Source organism: Chiloscyllium plagiosum, chromosome 10 (genome assembly GCF_004010195.1).
Source record: "Chiloscyllium plagiosum isolate BGI_BamShark_2017 chromosome 10, ASM401019v2, whole genome shotgun sequence".
Lineage (NCBI taxonomy): Eukaryota > Metazoa > Chordata > Chondrichthyes > Orectolobiformes > Hemiscylliidae > Chiloscyllium > Chiloscyllium plagiosum.
This window is the reverse complement of record NC_057719.1, coordinates 72,852,858-72,876,013: the sequence shown is the minus strand read 5'-3', so window position 1 is coordinate 72,876,013 and position 23,156 is coordinate 72,852,858. Positions and strand designations below refer to the sequence as shown.

Genomic DNA, 23,156 nt, shown 5'->3' with positions numbered 1-23,156 from the left:
CAATAGGTATGCTGTGTGAAATACCACTGAGTAAAATTGAAAATCTGCTTTTAAGTGACTACTGTTTCATTGGATTGTTCAAACAAATTGGAAAAATTGTTTTCCCACTATTCCGTATTGTATCCTGTCTGACTTACCTGGACTATTATGGCTTTAATTAGATTGTATAAGTGCTGGTTTTGAAATTGCATTGAATGTTTTTTCTCTTTGCATATTTATAAATAACTATCTTAATGCATTTAAATTATGTTTTGTTACCCTTGTCATTACTTGTTTTTCCTGTTTTACAGCAGAGAAGTTGCAAAGCAAAGAAATCTGATTCAGTCTGAGCTAAAATATTAGTTAAAACTGACCGATAATATATTGGTTCCAGACATGATTTTAATCTTTTCGCCTCTCTCTCTCACTACTTTTTTTTCTCAACTCAATGCCAGAACCTGTCCCACATGATTGTCTTTGCACATGAGAATTTCCAATGAATGTTTATCATGCGACTAACATCAGTGAACCAAATTCTTTTCTTGCCATGATCCACAAGTTCACTTAAAACCAAGGTAACTGGGTAGTGATCACGAATAAGCGCCGTGAAGGAGGTATCTGTCCCAATCTTTTGAAGTAGAGGTCAACTAGTCTGCATGTTCGTGTGCAGATTGACTTAGATCTGAGAGCTCTCAAAACTGGTTAAATAGCATTCCTTATGATGCAGTTACTTACGGTTCGGAACAAGTTGGAGTTTATACGCAACCCAAATTTTACATATACTAAAACCTCTTGAGTCTATATTCTCCATAGCAGTTAAGGCTCACTCTGAAACTTCATTTTCTTGACCCAGCTATTTTCCTCTTTTTTTTTTGATGAAATTTATATTAATCTAGAATCATGATGCACGGAAGAATGTGTTTATGATTTGTATTTTGACTGGCTGAAATTCATTTTTACCACCATTCAGTTGAATTAATCATTTTGTATGTACTAAGTCTTACAGACTACAAAAATACTGGTTTCAACATTTTGATTGGTGCTTAATTAATGGACCTAAACTGGGATAGTGCTGGTTTCATGTGATTTGATTTGGTGATTAAGACTGCAGAGTGTACGGGCTTCTCAATAAACGTTAAATTAGAATATAGCTTCTCTGATTTGTTCCTGGTTGAAGTGCACATATGCTAGCATCTATTCATAACTGGATTGGAATGAACTGTGACCGTGTTTTGAGAAGATTTGTAGCTCAGGTTGGGGTTCTGGATGTAGGTTTGCTCACTGTGCTGGAAGGTTCATTTTCAGACATTTCTTCACCATACGAGGTAACATATTCAGTGAGCCTCAAACAAAGCACAGCTGGTGATTCATGTTTTCTATTTATATGTATGGGTTTCTTTGGGCTGGTGATGTCATTTCCTGTTTTTTTTCTCAGGGGCTGGTTAATGGGGTCCAAGTGAATGTATTTGTTGATAGAGTTCCGGTTGGAATGCCATGCTTCTAGGAATTCTCACGTGTATCTCTGTTTGGCTTCAATACAATGAGAAAACTTGAGGGCCGGCTGATTATTTATTGTCCATATGTGTATTTCTTTAACTGACATTGATATGAATTCAATTTTCTTCTTTGCAGGAGCTTGGAGTGGAATTACTGAATGTTCTGCATCGACTAATATTGACACGCGAGTCCCCATTCATCCAGCTGGCTGTAATTGATGTTGTCGAAAGAATTATCCGTGCAGCTCAGGAACATGTGAAAGAAAAACGGAGAAGTGCAGAAGGTGAGTGTTAATAGAATACATCAATTGGCAAAGAAGTTTGTAAACTTAGCAAACCCTTTGCACCAAAACTGTTCAGTATAGCAATACCTTGGTATAAGAATATTTAATAATTGGTTGCACTTATATTTTATACTATTGCATAGTGCAAAAGTTGAACTGCACATCTGTGCCCTTTGTTTTGCACATGATTTATTAATTTGATTAAGCATTTGAAATGATGAATGGGACCAAAATCATCATCATAGAGTAAAAGAGGTAAGAGTTGATGGAAACAACATTATGGTATTTTAAGTTAATAGATCTCTTAGTTGAAATTTAAGTTTTACTTTGATACACAATTGCAGAAAATGGCATACTTCAAGCACCAGTTTCAGTGTCCAAATATAAATATGCTTCCAATTATTAAATATTCTCAAACCAATTAAATACAGGAAAACCTGGGATCACTAGAGCACTTTGCAGTGATCTGTTCGAAAGACATATAGCTTCCTGTTCTCTTTTCCCACCCCCTTTTTTCCTTTTTGGTTGTCATGAGAATACTTAGTAATTAGTTGAGTACTTATTAGTCGAGAATATTTTGCTTGAATTTAGAACAAGCAATGTTTCAGTGTAAGTGACAACTTGTACAGTTAATTTCTCATAGACTAATATATTGTCACAGTACCAATCCGTTTTGAATATTCCCACTTCATATTATGATATCAGCCTTCCAAGTTTCAAAATGATGGACTATGCCATGAAGATCAACTCTGTATTAAACATTGCCTGGTGTAGCTCAGGATTATCACTTTGGCATGGAAAACTCTGCCACATTTTGGGGTCAAAAGCTAAAATTAGCTAGCATTACCATTTCTGAGCCCAAGTAATCAAACTTGAAAATATATTTACATAGATTTGATGGTTGTTTGGGAATGGACAAGTGCAGAGGACAGAAATTCTGATTTTCGAGGCACAGTGTTTAATGTTTAACCAATTCAGTGTGCTTCATACTTATTTAGACTGAAGGATTGAGTAGTTTTTCTCTAGCAGTCAGTAATCTGCTATTTTTTCATAAGTTGCTTTAAAATATTATTCGATGAAAATAATTCATGATACCACTAAACTTGCTGTGAATCTCTCTGAAGTTTGTCCTCATGCAAGGCTTCATTTTTGTTTTTCTTATGTTCTGCCATTAACCAATGACCAGTGACAAATCTGTGAAAACATGCTTAGCTGATCAGACACAGGCATATTTTGCAACATCAAATGACTTCACTGATATTCTCACACAGTACAAATACCTAGTAATGTTGCAAGGCCTCATGACCTATCCAGACATCCATATTTGCAAGCCTGACAAAGGTTCTATAATAGTCATCCTGAGCAAGCATGGCTATATTGAAAAGAATGCATATTGTGCTTCATATCAGGTTTAAATTCATATCTGCCATTGTATGTGATTGCATAACTCTGCTTAAAAGTAAATTGTAAGTAATTTGTTATGACTTGTAAACGAGAAACAAACTGCCATTAGGCATGTGTAATAGGATGTGTCCTCATGGTCACTACCTCCTATCTACCCAAAATACACACAAGTGACTTATTTTATCAATGACTGTTCGACATGCAGGCATATATATCAATTATAGTGTCCCTAGTTCATTGTCGTCATGTTCAGCAAACATGGCATAAATCATGAATTGAGCCTTGAACGTCTTGATCTGAATGTGCAGGATAGAATGCAACTAATTGTATTGCTCATTTGGAGAGCCGAATAGAGAAATACTGAGCTGAATGAAGACCTCCTGTACTGTAACAATTATTGTGATTCTGCAAATTCCTTTGTTTATCTATTGAGCTATCAAGTTTTATGTAAAAATAACAACAAAATGTGTTTCAGTGTTAATTTCATGTATAATTAATACTTTTATTCAGTTGATGATGGTGCTGCTGAGAAGGAAACCCTACCAGAATTTGGAGAGGGCAGTGACACTGGTGGACTGGTACCAGGGAAATCCCTTGTTTTTGCAACACTAGAATTGTCCCTCTCTATACTTGTTCGTCAACTTCCACAATTAAACCCTAAACTTGTGGGTATTCATATGAGCAATGGAAAGCCTCAGCCGTTGTCCAAGGATGGTGTTAAGTTAGTAGCAGCTGCCCTGGGAATTCTCTCTGAACTTGTTTCAGTGTGCTCTCCTACAGGTACGTTGTGCTTGTTTACAACACTAATTTTGTTTTCAAAATGTTGATTTTGGAAAATCTATATAATATATCAATGTCTATTATTGGCAACTTTTACCAATTTACATCTGTCAATTAGCAAAACTCAACTGGGGATAAGGTGCGGTACTGCAATGAGCCTCAACGTGCACAGTGTCGCTGACTAAAATCATCTTAAGACTGATTTTTGATTATCAGCTGGCTCCGACTAGAAATGATAAAAAAAATCAAGTTCAGCTGTGGTGATGCTGAATAGCCTGCCAGCACTTGGATATGGCATAATCAAATGAAGTAAAATAAAAATTGCAGTATTTACACATAAAATTTTCATCCTTGTTTTCAATCCCTCCATGGCCTTGCTCCTCCAAACTCTAATCTCCTGCAATCCCCAACTTCAGATCTGGATTCCATTAATTATAGCCTTGAGTATTGTTGGTTTTAAATGTTCCACCTTTAATGCCTTTAGCTTCAAAGCCCTATGAAATGGAAATTCCCTCTGAAACCTCTCTGCCTCTCCATCTCTTTTTCCATTCAGACGATTCTTGAAACCTGCTTCTTGGACAAAACTTTATCAACTTTCTAATATTTCCTCATGTGATTTGATGTCACTTTTTGCTTCATAATACTCATTTGTGGGGGGGCATGGTGGCTCCGTGGTTAGTACTGCTGCCTCACAGCGCCAGAGACCTGGGTTCAATTCCCGCCTCAGGCGACTGACTGTGTGGAGTTTGCACGTTCTCCCCGTGTCTGCATGGGTTTCCTCCGGGTGCTCCGGTTTCCTCCCACAATCCAAAGATGTGCAGGTCAGGTGAATTGGCCATGCTAAATTGCCCGTAGTGTTAGGTAAGGGGTAGATGTAGGGGTATGGGTGGGTTGCGCTTCGGCGGGGCGGTGTGGACTTGTTGGGCCGAAGGGCTTGTTTCCACACTGTAATGTAATCTAAAAATCTAATTTGTTATTTTATGTTAAAGACACCGTACAAAACATGTTTCTTTACTCATTCCTCACTCTTCAGATGCAGATATGTGATGATTATTCCCAGCATTTTGAACTGAATTAGTTTTATTGTCACATATACTCAAGTGCATATAGTGAAAAGCTTACAGTTGCCACATTACAGCGCATCTTGTGTACAAAAGTACCCACGTACCGATGCTGAAGAGCAAAATCTTCGGAAACAAAAAAAATTAGGAAAGTAAATAAATAGTCTATCATGTGCTTGTGAAACCTTGCTGTCTCTTAATTTTCTGCCATGAGAACATGAAAGATTCTTCATAAATCAAAGTTTTTTTTTCTGAATTGATGGGTAGTAGATTAGTTCCATGATGTTACCAATTAATTAAAGAATGTATCCAGGTTACATTCGTGTGCAAGCATGCAGCCAGATTCAGAATATTTGTTCGGAACCTGAGCCAGTCTCCACCATTTGTTCTTTGAGCCAAAGAAGAACTTTGAAGAAATGGTTTTCAAAAATATACAGTCAATTCTTTTAAAGGTTTAATAGAAACTTAATTTTGTACGCATTTTTCAATTCATTGGACATGCTCCAATTATTTTGATTTGTTACAGGGAGCATTTCTGTTCTTCCCACCATCCTTTACCTTATCATTGGAGTCATTAAAGAAACTGCAATCAAGACACTTGATGGTTGTACATCTTTAACAGTTGGTGCAGCGCTGCAGGCGTTAAAGGCTGTTGTCTCCTCTCCTCTGGCTCGAGCAGAGAAGAGCCATGTTGCATGGACCAGGCTTCTCCGTAGTGCTCTTACAACGATTTTAGAATTTTGGAATCCAGGTAGCAGGATTTTTTTGTTAAACTCTAAACAATAAACAATGTATTTTCTTACAAGAATATTTCAACTTGTTAAGAGAAAAAGCAGTTTCTCATCATTAACTACAAGAACTTGTATGTATATGATGTCCTTAATATATAACAATGTCTTGCAGGATTGTAAGATCTTGTATTTGTATAGCAGCCTAAACATTGTTAAATGTGTGAAGGTGCTGCACAAGAACATTGTCAAACAAAGTTTGATACAGAGCCACATCAGGAACTTCTGAGGCATGCAACCTAAAGTCTGTAACAAAGCTGGGTTTAAAGAGTGCTTAAAGGAGTCAAGAGAGATATGGAGAGTTGGCAGTTTAGAAAGTTAACTCCAGACCTTTAGTCCACAGTAGCTGATCAGTAGTGGAACAATAAATATGAAGAATGTTCAGGAGGTCAGTTAGGTAAGCTTACTTGGAGGGTCTGTGCAGCTGAATCATAAAAGGAAGATTAATCCCAAAAACACAATAAGGACTTTTGCAGGGAGTTTGTGAAACATTTTGGATTCCTAGCCAATGTGTCCAATTTTTTTTAAATGAAGCTTTCAGTTAATAGATTCATACTTGTATCTTAATTTTAGTGTTGAAAATTTATTTGCTCAGGTTTGCTTCGTAGACTTACAGTAGCTATTCCCATTTGTAACTTCCTTTCCATTTGATGCTTTTGACGGGTATCTGCTTTGTATCTCTGATAAATGCACCAAATTTTATTATAGGAAAAGATAAATTGTTTACATTTTGTACAAATCTCTGCTTTTACAAAAGCATGTTAAAATAACATAGATGGGAAGATAAACATCAGGGTAATGCAGAGGTCCCAATGCAGCTGACTGTTTGTTTGAGAATTTCCCAGAAAGTTAGAACTTCTGATGGTCCATTACACAGTATCTGGAATCTCCAAAAAAAAGTTAGACTGAGAGACTTTTAATGGAAAAGTTTGCAGAAATAAAACTTACTGCCAACTACTGGCCAAGAACAAAACTTACACCACAGGACTGCAGATGCTGGAGATCGGAGTCAAAACGTGAGGTACTGGAACAGTACAGCCAGTCAGGCAGCATAAGGTCTATGAGTGGAAGAAAGGCCATTTGGCCCATCGAGTCCATTCCGCCATTCAATCATAACTGATGAGCATTTCAACTCCACTTACCCTCACTCTCCCCGCGGTTCTTAATTCCTTGCATTTTCAAGAATTTGTCAATCTCTGCCTTGAAGACATTTAACGACCCGGCCTCCATTGCACTCCGTAACAATGAATTCCACAGACCCACCACTCTTTGGCTGAAGAAATGTCTACTCATTTCTGTTCTAACTTGACCCCCTCTAATTCAAGGGGGTGTGCCCACTGGTCCTAGTCTCCCCGCCAATGGAAAAAAATTCCCAGTGCCACCCTTTTCTAAGCCATGCATTATCTTGTAAGTTTCTATTACATCTCCCGTCAATTTTCTAAACACTAATGAATACAATTCCAGATCCTCAGCCATTCATCATGTTAGGCCTACCATTCCAGGGATCATCCGTGTGAATCTCTGCTGGACATGCTCCAGTGCCAGTATGTCCTTCCTGAGGTGTGGGGCCCAGAATTGGACACAGTATTCTAAATAGGGTCTAACTAGAGTTTTATAAAGTCTTAGAAGTACATCACTGCTTTTATATTCCAACTCTCTTGAGATAAATGACAACATTGCATTTACTTTCTTAACCACGGACTCAACCTGCAAGTCAACCTTTAGAAAATCCTGGACTAGCACTCCCAGATCCCTTTGTATTTTGGCTTTATGAATTTTCTCACCGTTTAGAAAATAGTCCATTTCTGTATTCTTTTTTCCAAAGTGCAAGACCGCTCACTTGCTCATGTTGAATTTCATCAGCCATTTCCTGGACCACTCTCCTAAACTGTCAAAATCTTTCTGTAGCCTCCCCACTTCCTCGGAACTACCTGCCTGTTCTGCCTAACTTCGTATCATCGGCAAACTTTGCCAGAATGCCCCCAATCCCTTCATCCAAATCACTAATATATTAAAGTGAACAGCTGCGGCCCCAACACTGAACCCTGCAGGACACTACTTGTCAACGGCTGCCTTTCCAAAAGAGAACCTTTTATCCCGACTCTCTGCCTTCTGTCAGACAGCCAATCCTCAATCCATGCCAGTAGCTCACCTTAAACACCAGGGGCCCTCCCCTTACTCAGCAGCACCTTATTAAAGGCCTTTTGGAAGTCTAGATAGATAACATCCACTGGGTTTCTGTGGTCTAACCTACTTGTTACCTCTTCAAAGAATTCAGGCACGACCTCCCCTTACTAAATCCATGCTGACTTGTTTTAATACGACCCTGCATTTCCAAGAATTTAGAAATCTCATCCTTAACAATGGATTCTAGAATTTTACCTATAACCGAGGTTAGGCTAATTGGCTTATAATTTTCCATCTTTTGTCTTGATTCTTTCTTGAACAAGGGGGTTACAATGGTGATTTTCCAATCATCTGGGACTTTCCCTGACTCCAGTGACTTTTGAAATATCACAACCAATCCCTCCACTATTTCCTCAGCCACCTCCCTCAGAACTCTAGGATGTCGCCCACTGGGGCCAGGAGATTTATCAATTTTTAGACCTTTGAGCTTTTCTAGCACTTTCTCTTTTGTAATGGTTACCATACTCAACTCTTCCCCCTGACTCTCCTTAATTGTTTGGATATGATTCATGTCTTCCATTGTGAAGACTGACGCAAAGTACTTGTTAAGTTCTTCAACTATTTCCTTATCTCCCATCACTAGCCTTCCTGCATCAATTTGGAGTGGCTGAATTTCTATTTTTGCCTCTCGTTTGTTTCTTATGTAATGAAAAAACTTTTACTATCATTTCTAATATTACTGGCCTGCTTACCTTCATATTTAATCCTCTCCTTCCTTATTTCTCTCTTTTGTTATCCTCTGTTTGTTTTTTGTAGTCTTCCCAATCTTCTGATTTCCCAGCGCTCTGGGACACTTTATAGGCTCTCTTTTCCTTTGATACATTTCCTGATTTCCTTTGTCAGCCATGGCTGTCTAATCTGCTCCCCGGATAATCTTTCTTTTCTTTGGGATGAACCTCTGTACAGCGTCCTCAATTACATCCAGAAGCTCCTGCCATTGTTGCTCAATTGTCTTCCCCACTAGGGTCTGCTTCCAGTCAATTTTCATCAGTTCCTCTCTCATGGCTCTATAATTACCTTTGTTTAAATGTGACAGCTTTACTTCCGATTTTGCCTTCTCTCTTTCAAACTGCAGATTGAACTGTACCATATTATGATCGCTGCCTCCTAAGTGTTCCCTTACTTTAAGATCTTTTATAAAGTCTGGCTCATTACATAGCACTAAGTCCAGAATAGCCTGCTCCCTGTGGGTTCCATCACAAGCTGTTCCAAAAAAGCCATCCTGTAAGCATTCCATGAATTTCCTTTCTTTGGATCCACTGGCAACACTCTTCACCCAGACCATTTGCATATTGAAGTCCCACATAATCACCGTGACCATGCCTTTCTGACATGTCCGACCTATTTCCTGGTACATCTTGCGCCCTGGTCCTGACCAATGCTGGGAGGTTTGTACATAACTCCCATTATAATTTTTTTACCTTTGTGGTTCCTCAACTCCACCCAAACAGACTCCATATCATCTGACCCTCTGTCATTCAGTGCCATAGATTTAATTTCATTCTTAACTAACAAGGAAACCCCGAGTCCCCTGCCCACCTCTTCTTTTCGATAACTTGTAAATCCTTGGATGTTTAACTGCCAATCCTGAACCCCTGCAACATGTCTCTGTGATGCCTACTACATCATAATCATTGATGATGATTTGTGCTGTTAATTCATCTACTTTTTTACGAATACTATGAGTATTCAGGTAAAGCGCCTTAATGCTAATTTTCTTATCCTCATGATTTCCAACATCTCTAATATGTCCTAGGTTATGCTTCCTTTTTGCTTCATTCCTAGTTTGCGTTGAACTTCAACCCTGCACACATGCTAACATGCTGCTTATCTTTCTACTTGACTCCATACTCCCTGTTGCTTTCCTTTTCCCTTCCCCCCCGATTCTCAAGTTTAAAGTCCTAGTGACCACCCTATTTATCCTTTTCACCAGAACACTGGTTCCAGATCGGTTCAGGTGGAGACCATCCCATCAGTACAGACCACCCGGTTCCAAAACTGATGCCAATGTCCCATGAAATGGAATCCCTCTTTCCCACACCAGTCTCTTAGCCACGTGTTTACTTCCCTAATTTTCTTATCCCTCTGCCAATTAGCATGCGGCTCGGGCAGTAATCCAGAGATTATGACCCTCGAGGACCTGTTTTACAATTTCCTTCCTAGTGTTTGATACTCCCCAAACAAGTCCTCCTTCCTCGCCTTGCCTATGTTGTTAGTGCTAACTTGGACCACAACAACTGGATCTTCTCCCTCCAATATCCTTTCAAGCCAATTGGAGATGTCCTGCACCCGGCACCGTGCAGGCAACACACCTTGCGGGACTCCAAGTTCGGCTCTCAAAGGATATTATCTGTCCCCCGAATTATAGAATCCCCTATAACAACTACTCGTCTTTTTGCTCCCCCTCTTGAATGGCCTTCTGCACCATGGTGCCGTGGTCAGTGGCTCATCCTGTCCATAGCCCTTTCTCTTATCCATACAGGGAGCAATAATCTCCTACCTCTTCGACAAGGTCAAGGGCTGAGGCTCCTCCTCTCCAGAACTCAGAATCCCCTGCCTGCCTCACTTACAGTCCCACCCTGTTGTCCCTGATCACTAACTGTATTTGAATTACTTAATCTACTGAGTGTCTGCCTCCTGTTAAAAAAAAAGCGTCCAGGTAACTCTTCCCCCTCCCGGATGTGCAGCAGTGTTTGAAGCTCAGATTCCAGATCATCAATTCCGATCCGGAGTTCTTCCAGCAACCAACATATGCTGCAGATGTGGTCACTGCCGTTCACATTGGGATCAGCCAGTTCCCATATCATACAGCTACAGCACATCACCTGTTCAGCCATCTCTACTTATTTAATTAATTTATACAAATTTATGAGTTAAATAATTTCTTGTACTTCTCTATGGTTTTATTCAACTAAACAACTAATAATAAACTTTTAATCAGTCACATGATACACAAGAAATATGAGTTGAAATGCCTTCGCTTAGCAACACACGAGCCTCCTTTTGTTTGGTTCAAGAGGGAGGGCGGGTGGGAGACCCTACATGTGTAGTGTCTCAGGATTCAGCCACTGTCCAAATATATACCCAGCAGTCCTCTGTGCCTCGCTGTGGCTCTCTCTCTGCTGTTCCTTTAAAAGCCTCACTTACCCAGCAGTCCCGTGCCTGTTTCTACTCAGTGTTCGCTCAGCCAAGGTAAGTTTTTATATTTTAAAGTTATTTCCCATCGGGCCTCTGGTCCTGGCTGTCGCTTCTTGCACTCCAACTGCCGCTGAACAAATGAAGAACACTGAACTCCCGAGGTAAGTTATTATAATTTAAAGTTACCTTCTTTTCGTGATGTGGAAGGTAGCTGGGGAGGCGATAGGTAGGTGAAGGTGGGGAGATGATGGTGATCGGTCAGAGCGGAGGGGAAGGAAGACCGATAGATAGTTCAAGCAGGCAGTGCCGAGTTGGAGGGTTGGATCTGAGATAAGGTGGGGGGAGGGGAGATAAGGAAACTAGTGAAATCGACATTGATGCTGTGTGGTTGGAAGGTCCCAAGGTAGAAGATGAGGCTTTCCTCCTCCAGGCGTCAGGTGGCTTGTATATGGCAGTGGACGAGGCCCAGGACTTGCATGTCCTTGGTGAAGTGGGAGGGGGAGTTGATGTGGTCGGCCACAGGGTTGTGGGATTGTTGGGTGCATGTGTCCTGGACATATTCTCTGAACCGTTCCACAAGTTGGGTGTCCTGCCTCTCCAATGTGGAGGAGACCACATCGAGACAACGGATACAGTAGTTGAGGTGTTTGGAGGTGCAGGAGAATCTCTGCCGGATGTGGAGTGATCCTCCACTGCCAAATTCAAGCCACCTAACGCCTGGAAGAAGAATGCCTCATCCTTCCAAGCTATCTTCCACCACCCCCCCCCTCCCATTTAGATCTCAGCCCCTTTGTGCTCCCCCCGATGAAGGGCTTTTGCCCAAAATGTTGACCCTTCTGCTTCTCTGATCCTGCCTGACCTGCTGTGCTTTTCCAGCACCATGTTTTTTGGCTCCATCACTTCCACTAGCAGCACACACAATTGTACATGGACAGTCCTCGACACCAGAGCCAACCAACACCAATTCTAAAGTCCATGTCCCCAAGTCTGAAAAGCAAACCTACACCACCACCCTCTGTCTTTAGCTTCGAGCCAGTTCTGTATCCACAGGGCTCGTTTTCCCTGTGTTCCATGAGATCTCATCTTGCTGACCAGTGTGCCATGAGGAACCTTGTCAAGCACCGTACTGAAGTCCATATAGATCACATCCACCTCTCTGTTCTCATCAATCCTCTTTGTTGCTTCTACAAAAAACCAGAATATGCAGTTACTGCTGAAGATAAGAAGGCAGCATGACTTGGCTTTCCCCAGCTGTCCCACACTGGGAATTTAGCTGTATTAATGATCTACTGTGCACTTCTGAAGCCTCCTGCATTAGAGGTTGGACCCAGAAATGTCGGGAGCATGAACAGTGTCTTCAAATGAAAATGGGTACAAGAACAGTAATCTGACACTAGATGAGTAGATTCAATTCAAGGTTTATCTGTTTCCCTTTCTGTTGCTTCATTGTTGTGACTTGTAGTTTTCTTTTGATTATTATTTAGACCTTTGAATTATTTGCTGTATCTCTATTCTATACCTATTACACAAAGGAATTGCCTCCTAACTCTGCTGTCAGGCTGGACGTTCAGTTGGTTCATGTCAATCCATGGATGGAAGGGATCAAAATTCCTTAAGTGCACAATCCTCTTCTTCATCCCTAAATCAATAGCTGTGACTATTGAAGCTCCAGTAGCAGAATATTTTTGGATTATGTTTGTTGCTATTTACTTTAGAACAGAGTGTGTGATTCAGTGTGGACCAAAGATTGGCCAACTTAGCTGTCACCAAAAGTCATAGAGTTTGACAGCAGAGAAACAGGCCCTTTGGTCCAACCCATCCATGCCGACCAGATATCCTAACCTAGTCTAGTCCCATTTGCCAGAACTTGGACCACATCCCTCTCAACCTTTCCTATTCATCTACCCATCCAGATGTAATTGTACCAGCCTCCACCACTTCCTGTGGCAGCTCATTCTATACACGCACCATCCTCTGCGTGGAAAGATTGCCCATTCGGTCCTTTTTAAATTATTCCCCCTCACCTTACAGCTATGCTCTCTAGTTTTGGTCTCCACTACCCCGGAGAAAAGATCTTGGCTATTCACCGATCGATGCCCATCAAGAGTTTATAAACTTCTATAAGGTCACCTGTTCTCATCTTGTGCACAGTAATATTTTGACAATACACAGCAAACATCTAAGTTGTGGCAAAGATTGTAAGTTTTTCCTCCTCTTCAACACCAGCTCCCAAACTTCTCTCTAATTTGAAGGGAATAAAATTCTTTTGTTTTAGCCCATTGTCTAAATTTTGCACGTTTTGTTGTTTTTGTAGAAATGACTCTGTCAGAACTGGATGAAGTGAGCATGCTAACTGCCATTAGTGTTTTCTTGATGTCAGCAAGTCCAGAAGTCACCTGTGTACAGTGCCTTGAAAAAGAATGTATCAACAGGTTTAAAATAGTTCTCAGTTCTAAAAACCCAGTAGTAAGTATTCTGCAAGATTTACTTGATTTATTTAAACTCAATGGAGATGGCAGATATGTTTGCACATCGCTCATCTACTTTGATTTATAGTTAAAATCAAATAAACATTGTCAAAAATGCATCTTTCTGTATTTTATAAACTGCGCTGTCGTAGATTAGATTAGATTACTTAGTGTGGAAACAGGCCCTTCGGCCCAACAAGTCCACACCGATCCGCCAAAGCGCACCCACCCATACCCATTCCCCTACATCTAACACTACGGGCAATTTAGTGTGGCCAATTCACCTAACCTGGACATTTTTGGACTGTGGGAGGAAACCGGAGCACCTGGAGGAAACCCACACAGACACGGGGAGAATGTGTGGAGTTTGCACAGTCAGTCGCCTGATCTACTTCGATCCAAAATTTGATCGGATAGTCGGTTCTGTTATAGTGCATGTTTCTTCAATGTGAATTGGCTTTAACGTGCTTGAAGAATTTAGACCGTTATTTGTAGAACGTGAACTTTCCTTACCTGTATTGGTTATTACGCGATTCTGGCCCCAACAGTTTAAATGGCACAGCTGATGCGTGATTTTCTTATAACGCAAGATCGCATGAGAACAGAACTTTTGCTTTATATCAGAACTGAGTCTAATTGGTGTTCAATTAGCTTATCAATTGCGATGTTCATGATGATAATAGGAGATCATTTCCCTTGTAGAATTCATTCTTGGTGGAAGTTTTCAATTTTCTTCATCCTACTACTGATCTGCATCTGAGTGACTGCAGAATCTTACATTAAACTATTCAAAATGCCAAAGTGGTACAGGGGCTAGGATGCTAAAATGACCTCGAGTAAGTGGAAACCAGCAAGAGTTTCTGTCTTTATTGCAATGCAGTTACCACTGAATAAAAATGTATATGTAGATATTAGAGGAAAATAACATTGGTCTTGGCTGTAATTCCCCTCATATTTTGAATGCATCATCATCCAGGTTGATGCACAAAAGAGTTACTGAAATATTTCTGGAACAATACCTAAGTAAATCTTTTCAGCAGAAGAGGGGAGAACATTTTTGAACAAATTTAAAATGGAGCATGTTTCTGAATTTAGCTAATTAATATTTGGGCTCACGCACTAATTGACATAGAGCATGAAATGCTTATTGTCAGAAAACTTCATGAAATGTCACAAGCACGTTAATGGAAAGACTTATTTGTTAAAACATGACATGATGCAGCACTAAAACATACAGATAAGAAAGAATAAAGGTTTTGTTTCTAATCTGGTGAATTAACTGGTGATGAGCTAAATAGTGATGAATTCAGAGACCTTACTCTTAAGAACTATCCAAACAATGAAAAATACACTTGCAAACATCAGGAAGAATCAGGTTTGGCTTTGATGTCCCTGAAGATCTAATTGCCTTCACTCAGATTAAAAAATCTCTCTTTTGGCTTTGGGTAAGGTACCATCGGACAAATGATGCTGTGACCTGAGCCTGAGTCAATAACTTGAGAACAAAAACAAGGAATAAAATTAAGGTATCAGCAGATACCTTTGCTGATGAACCTTAAAAGTGTATCCTTCTATAGAAAGGCGCAAGGCAGCAACCTCTACCTGTTTTTCATATGGTTAAAGAAATACCTAAATAAGAGTTCAGTCTAAATAGGCTAACATTTCAATGTATAATACATTATAATGGGATATTTTAGGTCCTATTAAAAATTTTGCCAAAATCTGATTTATTTTTCAGTATTTATGCTTTTATTTTTCTCTCATGTTTCTAAGAAATTGTTCTTCTTTCATCTTAGGTGCTTGTGCAGTGCTACAAACTACTGCAGACAATATTTCAGCATCCTAACCGGGCAGTATCTACTCCTTACATTCACTCCTTGACTATTCTAATTGTACAAAAATTGAGAGAAGTGGAGAAAGAAAAGCCAAGCACATGTGCAGAATTGCAGGCTGTGCAAGCAGGATTGAAGACTTTGGAGACTTTGATCAGCTTGGCTGATGAACAAAACAGTGAGTGCTTTTTTGCAGTTCACTTCCAGTAACAGCTAAGAATTATGTTCAGTTTGTAGCTGAGGGACTTTACTAATTAACTCAATTTTTAATTCTGCCATTATCCTTGTTTCTTTTTGCACTGCTGTGAGGATGAATGTTTAAGTCCTATGCTTGCATCCTCCTTTGTTAGCTGCTGGGAAGCATGAGCACCTACCTAGATAGAAAATCATCATGTAGTTTGTCCGCATTGAATTGTTGTCTGGGAATGGAAAGAAGAGAAAGATTGCACAACTTTCTTAAATGAGTGCTGGAAGTTTTTAGATTAGATTCCCTACAGTGTGGAAACAGGCCATTTGGCCCACCAAGGCTATGCTGACCCTCCAAGAGTAACCCACCCAGACCTATTTCTCTCTGACTAATGTACCTAATACTATGGGCAATTTACCATGACCAACCCACCTGAACTGCATATCTTTTGGATTGTGGCAGGATACCGGCGCACCTAGATGAAACTCACACAGACACAGGGAGAATGTGCAAACTCCACACAGTAGATGAGAATTGAGTTTGATCTTGTTTTAATCCTGTGTCGATCCTTCCACACTTTTCTAAATTGGTTAGAAATTCTGATTTATTTTCTGTTTGGCCAGAATACTGACAACAACTGTCAGGCTCCATTAGCAGTTCAGCTGTTTTTCAAAGCGGGATAGTAATTGCTTTATTTAAAATTGACTGTACATTGAATGTGTACATGTAACATTTGAGTTCAGAATGTAATGAAATGTTCGCTCGTGACGCCTTCAGCGCTTCAGTTAGTTATGTTAACTAAATTGCAGATTTTTAAAACTCCACTCCCATTTGGTGATCATGCATACATTTTCTGTACAAAATTCAACTTGACCATTGCATACATTTATACAGATTCAGTTCTAGTGTAAATTTGTTTAAATTGTTTGTTCATATGTTACAGGAGTCCATTTGGTAGTCTTGCTTCTACCAATCCTGATATCTTGTCTTTTGGATGAAAATGCTTTAAATACAGCACCAAATCCAGCCAAGAGTTTACATGAGTTTGCCCTTCAGAACCTGATGCAAATAGGCCCTCGGTATCCATCCATTTTTCAAACATTAATGGGTACTTTGCCAGCTATGAAAGCCAGGCTTGAAAGTGCTGTTAAAGGTAACCAGGAGAGCATCAAAGCAAAGACAGCAGCTGGACAGTCCAAGTGTTCTGAGAAAACTTCTCCCAGCATTCAGCTCAAGACCAATTTTTCTAATTTCTAAGAGCTGTAAACCAGTTTACGGAACTGCGAGTATTATTAAGCTGACTAAACTAGACCAAGCAAAGGAATATGAATGGAAGAAATGTTTTAGAAATAAATCTTATGACTTAATCTCGCATGTTTCAGTTATGACAGAGGGCTAACATTTAGAACAATGTGTGGATGTGTTAACCTTTAACTTGAACATCCCAAATTTAATGTTCTAAATCCATGTTTACAATTTTAAACATTTATTTTACCATTCTCACTTTAATTGCTAATTCACAAAACTGAAGTCTTAAAACTATTTCAACTGTGTTATTACAATAGCTTAAGGATTTGGAATGGCTCGTTAACAAGAACTTGATCTCCAAGGAAACAACTGCAAGTAGATTAGTAGGAATGTTAAAGATAATTTTATGCAAACATGTTTTTCACTAAAAATATTGCTCTCCTCTTGCCAGAATTTGCAGAAAACCTAATGCAGCAGTGTTATTAGTATGCTCCAGAACAACCAATTTATAACCAGCAGTAGCTAACTTCATAAATGGACTCTGAAGATAATTGCACTACAATGCTATTATTTTTTTCAAGTGAATAAAGTTACCACTACTAAATCTGTTTTTAAAAATGTACTCTGGACTCTCTTGAAACTTTTTAAAAAGGAAAATAAATTTGTAACCATAAATTGTTTACTGAATATGGCTGTTGATGCCATTCAGTTGTGTTTTTGTCAGTAATTATGACATTGCACACTGTGTATAATAATCTTATTCTGGAGTAATCTTTATACAGAAGGTCTAATTCCAAAAGTTATTCTCACAGTAAAGCAGTCTGCCTGCTGCCACTGACTAGTTTGTATCTTTTGGTTTAACTAAAGCTCTAAAGTACTGTACTAATAGGTGGCTTAAATGCCATGTATAAAACACCGTTGTAAATTCTACAGAATAACCACATGTGCATTATTGTTACATTTTGCTTTTGTAACTTCACTGAAATAAAGCTAATTTAATTTTGTCTGCTTTATTATTCCTAACTTTTCCTTCCTCTTAAGTTCTTCCTGTCCCATCATATGACTCCAAAGGTTCAAACCAAAATCAGACAACAAACTTATTATTTTGTAGATTTTTTTTGTCTCCTCCATCTTTTTCCTTCCTTCTGGTGTCGATGCTGATATCTGTGCCATACAATTCCCTAGGTACTATCAAACATTCCACATGTGGGAACTAAATATTTTGACAGACTTTATTCTTAGGTGAGAGTCAGTAGAATTTATATTGTTTCACTTTCAGGCATTTTGGAGCCATGACTGTTTCCCTAATCCAGAAATACTGATAATAGTTCATACGCTTAGATTTGTTCGAGCTTTGTTCAAAAACAGCACAGTCTACACATCAAGCCTGTGACCTTGCTGGTTTGCTTTATCATATAATGCTACATTTAAGAACTAAGCCAGGAAGTCATTTTGGCAACATACAGTTAGTCCCAGGAACCTTTTTCACCAGCTTTGTTTATGATTTTGCTTTGTGTCCTGACTTCTAAGGAATGTACTTTGTTCATATAGAGCATGTGTCCACAGCTATAAGTGGGAACAGGCCCCAGTCTCAGGAATTGTACATCATTAGTTCTTTCACAATTTTAAAAACTCTTCCCAAGCTAGATTTTGCACTTATTTAGAACCTGACTTGTCTGGTACTAACAGCTGGATGCCTTCAAAACAATTAAGGCCATATGATTACAATAAGTTCTTATTCTAAGGACTTCATTCACTTTTTTTTTTTCTTTTACATATTAATGGACAAATAGGTGGGGTTACCATGGGATCCACTCGCACTAACATTTTTGTCAGTTTCTATTAGGAATATGGTTTCAGTGGAATGACATCTCATTCCTGCACTTGCATAGATCATATCTTTGTTACATGTGAATCTGCAACTGCTCCTAAACCTTTGTTTATACATGGGCTCCAACCAGCTTTCAAATTCACCTTTAGAGTAGTCTATAAACCCCCTTTCATCAATGTCCCAGTTGAGCAATTAGCTAAATGGGTTCTCTACTACCACCATAAACTTACCTTCACTGGTCAGTGTATCATATTAGCCATTAAAAGGATGCTGCTGTCAAGCTAAAAAAACATTGTCTACCCCACAAACAAATGACATATGTGAATTTCAATGCCAGTGGTGATGGTACGATGGCTACACATCACAACAACTGGCCATTCACAAAAGACAAAAAGTTCTGGCTGCATTCACAAATATTTCCCAACATTAGGTGTAACCCCACAATTGGATAGTACTTAATAATTCACTGTATGCTTGGAAGATGATACATATATTCATATGCTGTGGTATTCCCTATTGTGAATTTCAGACAGTTGACTTAACCTTGTTTAAAATTAAGCAAAAGCTTTAGAGTAACTGTTGTCTGGTGCATTCTTTATGCCAACATCTCAACCAATCATGTTTTTCAGGTAATATAAATAGTTAGTCTTGCTAACTACCCTGATGAAACGCTTTCACACTGTCTCTTTTTTCAGCAATAACCATGTTCTATGATTGAATGACAAATTGCTTACAGATACTTTTCAATAAAATGGGAGAAAATTGTTGTTTTTGGATTTTAATCTCCTCTTCTAGTGCTCTTGCAGACATAGTGCTTGATATTGTAGCTTGCACATTTTGAGCAGAAATCCACAGCTTACTAGATATGGTATGAATCCTACTCTCTAACCTATAAAGGAGATGGAATAAACACAATCAAACTGTCCTCACATATGAAATGCAAAACAGCATGCAGGTATAGCATTTAAGATGAAGGCAACAAACAATGAGAAAGATTTATTGGAAGTAAGAGAAAAAAGATTCAAATAGTTTGCTATACTCTATTAACAATCCTAATTTTAAAAAAAGTCATTCTGTCCTTACCACTGAACCTAGATGAACATCTAACAGAACTGGAAAGACCCTTTCCTGATGGCCTCTGAAGAATGGTCATAAGATGAAACAATGTAACTTTCACTTTCTTCGGTTCTTGTTTTACATTTATACATTATGAAATTATGACATATGTCCACAAAAAGCTAAAAATTGAAATATTCTAAAATTTGTAAAATTAGAAGTAAATTTGATGACCTGTTTTGTGGTTCTTTGCATAAATAGGTTTTGGAATCTGTGCATCTTCATTCTCAGAACCTCAGGGTTGTGGAACTTTGGCCTCTTGATGCTGATCCAGCGTTCGATAACATTGTGGATGAGCTGGTCTTCGTATCAGATCCATTTGCCTGCTTGTTCCCCCTAATCCTTGACTCCTCTAAAGTTTAAGAATTTCTCTCTCTCAGCCTTCAATACATTAAATAATTCACTCTCCAGAGGTCTCTTGAATAGATATCTTAAAAGATTCATGACTTTCAGAGAAGAATTTCTTACTCCTCATTACCTTAACTGTCTCTAAATTCTAAAATTATGCTATAGTTTTAGAAATCCCTAAGAATTAAAACATTCAGGTGACTGGAAACTATCTGTTTCAGTCAAATCAGCGCTCATTCTTCCAAACTCCCAATAGTTTAGGCACAACAGCTCATAATTTTCCCCTATGAGAATTCTTTTCTGGAACCATCCAAATAAACTGCTTCCAGTGCATGAATTTTCCTCCTTAGAGACAAATCTTTTACACAGTGCACGAGGTCTGTTTTCACTAATGCCCTGTAAAATTGTAGCAAGACTTCCAACTTTTATGTTCTATCCAACTTGCACTAAAACATTTGATCTATCTTCATAATACTTGCTGTACCTTCTAAGTTTTTCTGATTGATTTAAGATTCCTGTATACAACGGCATTCTGTTGCCTCACTATTTAAAACGTTTTTGCTTTCCTTCCTTCCAAAGTGAATAACATCACACTTTTTATATTGTATCCCATATACGAAACTTTTGCCACTCATATTTCTAAATAACTTTTCAGAATCTTTAGAATTTTGTTACACATCCACTTTCCAAATTTTTGAGTTGTTAACTTTCACAGTAAACATTTCTTTTGTACTTTCTTGGAAATCTAAATAAACTGCTGCTGTAGGTTCCTCTTTTTCACCTCTTAAGATAGTCTGGGGACAAGTTGCTTTTATTCCCATTAATTTCCCAAGTTGTATCTTTAGTGGTAACAATTGTTTTAAGTTCTATCAAACCATTTTGCCCTCTTCCTGTTTTATTGGCTTGATTTAGTGTACTTTACCATGAAGACACATAAAATATTTGTCCTAAGTATCTGTCATTTCCTTTTTCACTTTATTCACCTGTCTCATCCACAAAGGGACTAATCCTTACACAGTTGGTTGCTTCTTCTTTATATACTTACAGAAACTCATTACTTTAGCGAGTTTTGAGAAGATTTGTAGCTTCAGTTGAGGTTTTGAATGTAGGTTTGCTGACTGAGCTGAAAGGTTCATTTCCAGACATTTCATTACCTTACTAGGTAACATCTTCAGCAGACCTCATGAAAAGCAATGCTGAAAAATTCCTGCTTTCTATTTATATGTTTGGGTTGGTGATGTCATTTCCTGTGGTGAAGTCACTTCCTGTTCTTTTTCTCAGGGGGTAGTAGATGGAGTCTAACTCAATATGTTTGTTGATAGAGTTCCGTTTGAAATGCCATGCTTCTAGGAATTCTCATGTGTGTCTTTGTTTGGCTTGTCCTAGGATGGATGTATTGTCCCAGTCAAAGTGGTGTCCTTCCTTATCCATTTGTGAGGATATTAGTGAGAGAGGGTCAAATCTTTTTGTGGCTAGTAGGTGTTCATGTATCCTGGTAGCTAGCTTTCTGCCTGTTTATCCAATGTAGTGTTTGTTACAGTCCTTGCATGGTATTTTGTAAATGACATTAGTTTTGCTCATTGCCTGTATGGGGTCTTTCAAGTTCATTAGCTGCTGTTTTAGTGTGTTGGGTCGTTTGTTCTGTGTCAGACTACTCTCCTATGAACCTGACCTTGAGAATTTTTTAAAACAATTGGGTACCCATTCTTTTTAAATACACGGTATAGATAATTTTTCTCTGCTCTCCATAGTTCCTCTGTGCTGCAGTGTGTGTTGGCTTGTTGAAATAATGTTCTGATGCAGCTTCATTTGTGGATGTTGGGATGATTGCTTCTGTAGTTCAATATTTGGTCCATATGTGTTGTTTTTCTTTAGACGCTGGTTTGAAGTTCCCCATTGGCAGTTTGCTCTAATGTGACATCTAGGAATGGCAGTTTGTTGTTGTTTTCCTCCTCTTTGGTGAATTTTATGCCAGTAAGGGTATTATTGATGGTCTTGAAGGTTTCCTCTAACTTGTTTCGTTTAGTGATGACAAAGGTATCATCCACTTAGCGGACCTAGAGTTTGGGTTGGATGGTTGGCAGAGCTGTTTGCTCAAGTCTCTGCATTACTGCCTCTGCTAAGAACGCTGATATCAGAGATCCCATGGGTGTTCCATTGGTTTGTCTGTAAGTTTTGTTGTTGAAGGTGAAGTGGGTGGTAAGGCATAGGTCCACTAGCTTGATGATTTGCTCCTTGTTGATTTGCTCATTATTTTGCTATTTATTTTATTTAACCGCAAACTATTTTCTTACTCAGCTTTTTAATCATCCCTTTTTTTTAAATGTTCCCAATCTTCCAGTCTAAGTCTAATCTTCACAATATTGTACACCTTTTCTTGTGCCCCAGTGGCAATGAAGGGATAATGATATAGTTCCAACTTCGAAGGGTATGTGATTTACAGAAGTACTTGCAGATGAGTCATGGTCCCATGCCTTTGTTGCCCTTGTCCAAGGTGTAGAGTTAGCAGGTTTGGAAAGTATTGTGGAACAACTGATGACTTGCATTACAGTGCCTCATGCAGATGGTACACAATGATACCACTGTGCATCGGTGGTGGAGGGACTGAATGTTGAAGCTTGTGGTTATCGATAGTGGATGATTTGGTGATTACAATGTCATTGTAAGGTTAGATTTTCTCCTGTTGGACATGGTCATTGCTTGGCACTTGTGTGGAGCTTGCTACTTATCAGTGCCAACCTAGCTTTTGTTTAGCTTTTGCTCCATACGGATGTGGAATGCTTCAGTATCTCAAGAATTGCAAATGTTACTGAACGTTGTGTAAACATTAGCTAACACGTTGTCTTCTGATCTCTTATGATGGAGGGTATCGTTGATGAATTAGCGGAAAATGGTTGGGCCTTACACATGATCCTGAGGATCTTCTGCAGAGATATCCTGAGACTAAGAATAATTGACCTCTGTTGTGATCCCAGCTGTGTTACGATTAAACAATTTATACCCCAGATT

At 38.9% G+C, this 23,156-nt stretch overlaps 1 protein-coding gene across 3 annotated transcripts in view; it reads left to right on the top strand.

Moving 5' to 3' along the window:
• The window catches only part of heatr5a (HEAT repeat containing 5a), a 149,777-nt gene extending 131,921 nt beyond the window's left edge, over positions 1-17,856 (top strand). For all 3 annotated transcript variants that reach the window (XM_043698069.1, XM_043698067.1, XM_043698068.1), the window contains 6 exons: positions 1,612-1,759; positions 3,674-3,943; positions 5,531-5,755; positions 13,432-13,583; positions 15,382-15,595; positions 16,548-17,856. In XM_043698069.1, coding sequence (XP_043554004.1) covers positions 1,612-1,759; positions 3,674-3,943; positions 5,531-5,755; positions 13,432-13,583; positions 15,382-15,595; positions 16,548-16,861 — 1,323 coding nt within the window. In that variant the 3' untranslated portion in view covers positions 16,862-17,856. The remainder of the gene's footprint in view (positions 1-1,611; positions 1,760-3,673; positions 3,944-5,530; positions 5,756-13,431; positions 13,584-15,381; positions 15,596-16,547) is intronic.
• Positions 17,857-23,156: the final 5,300 nt, after the last annotated feature.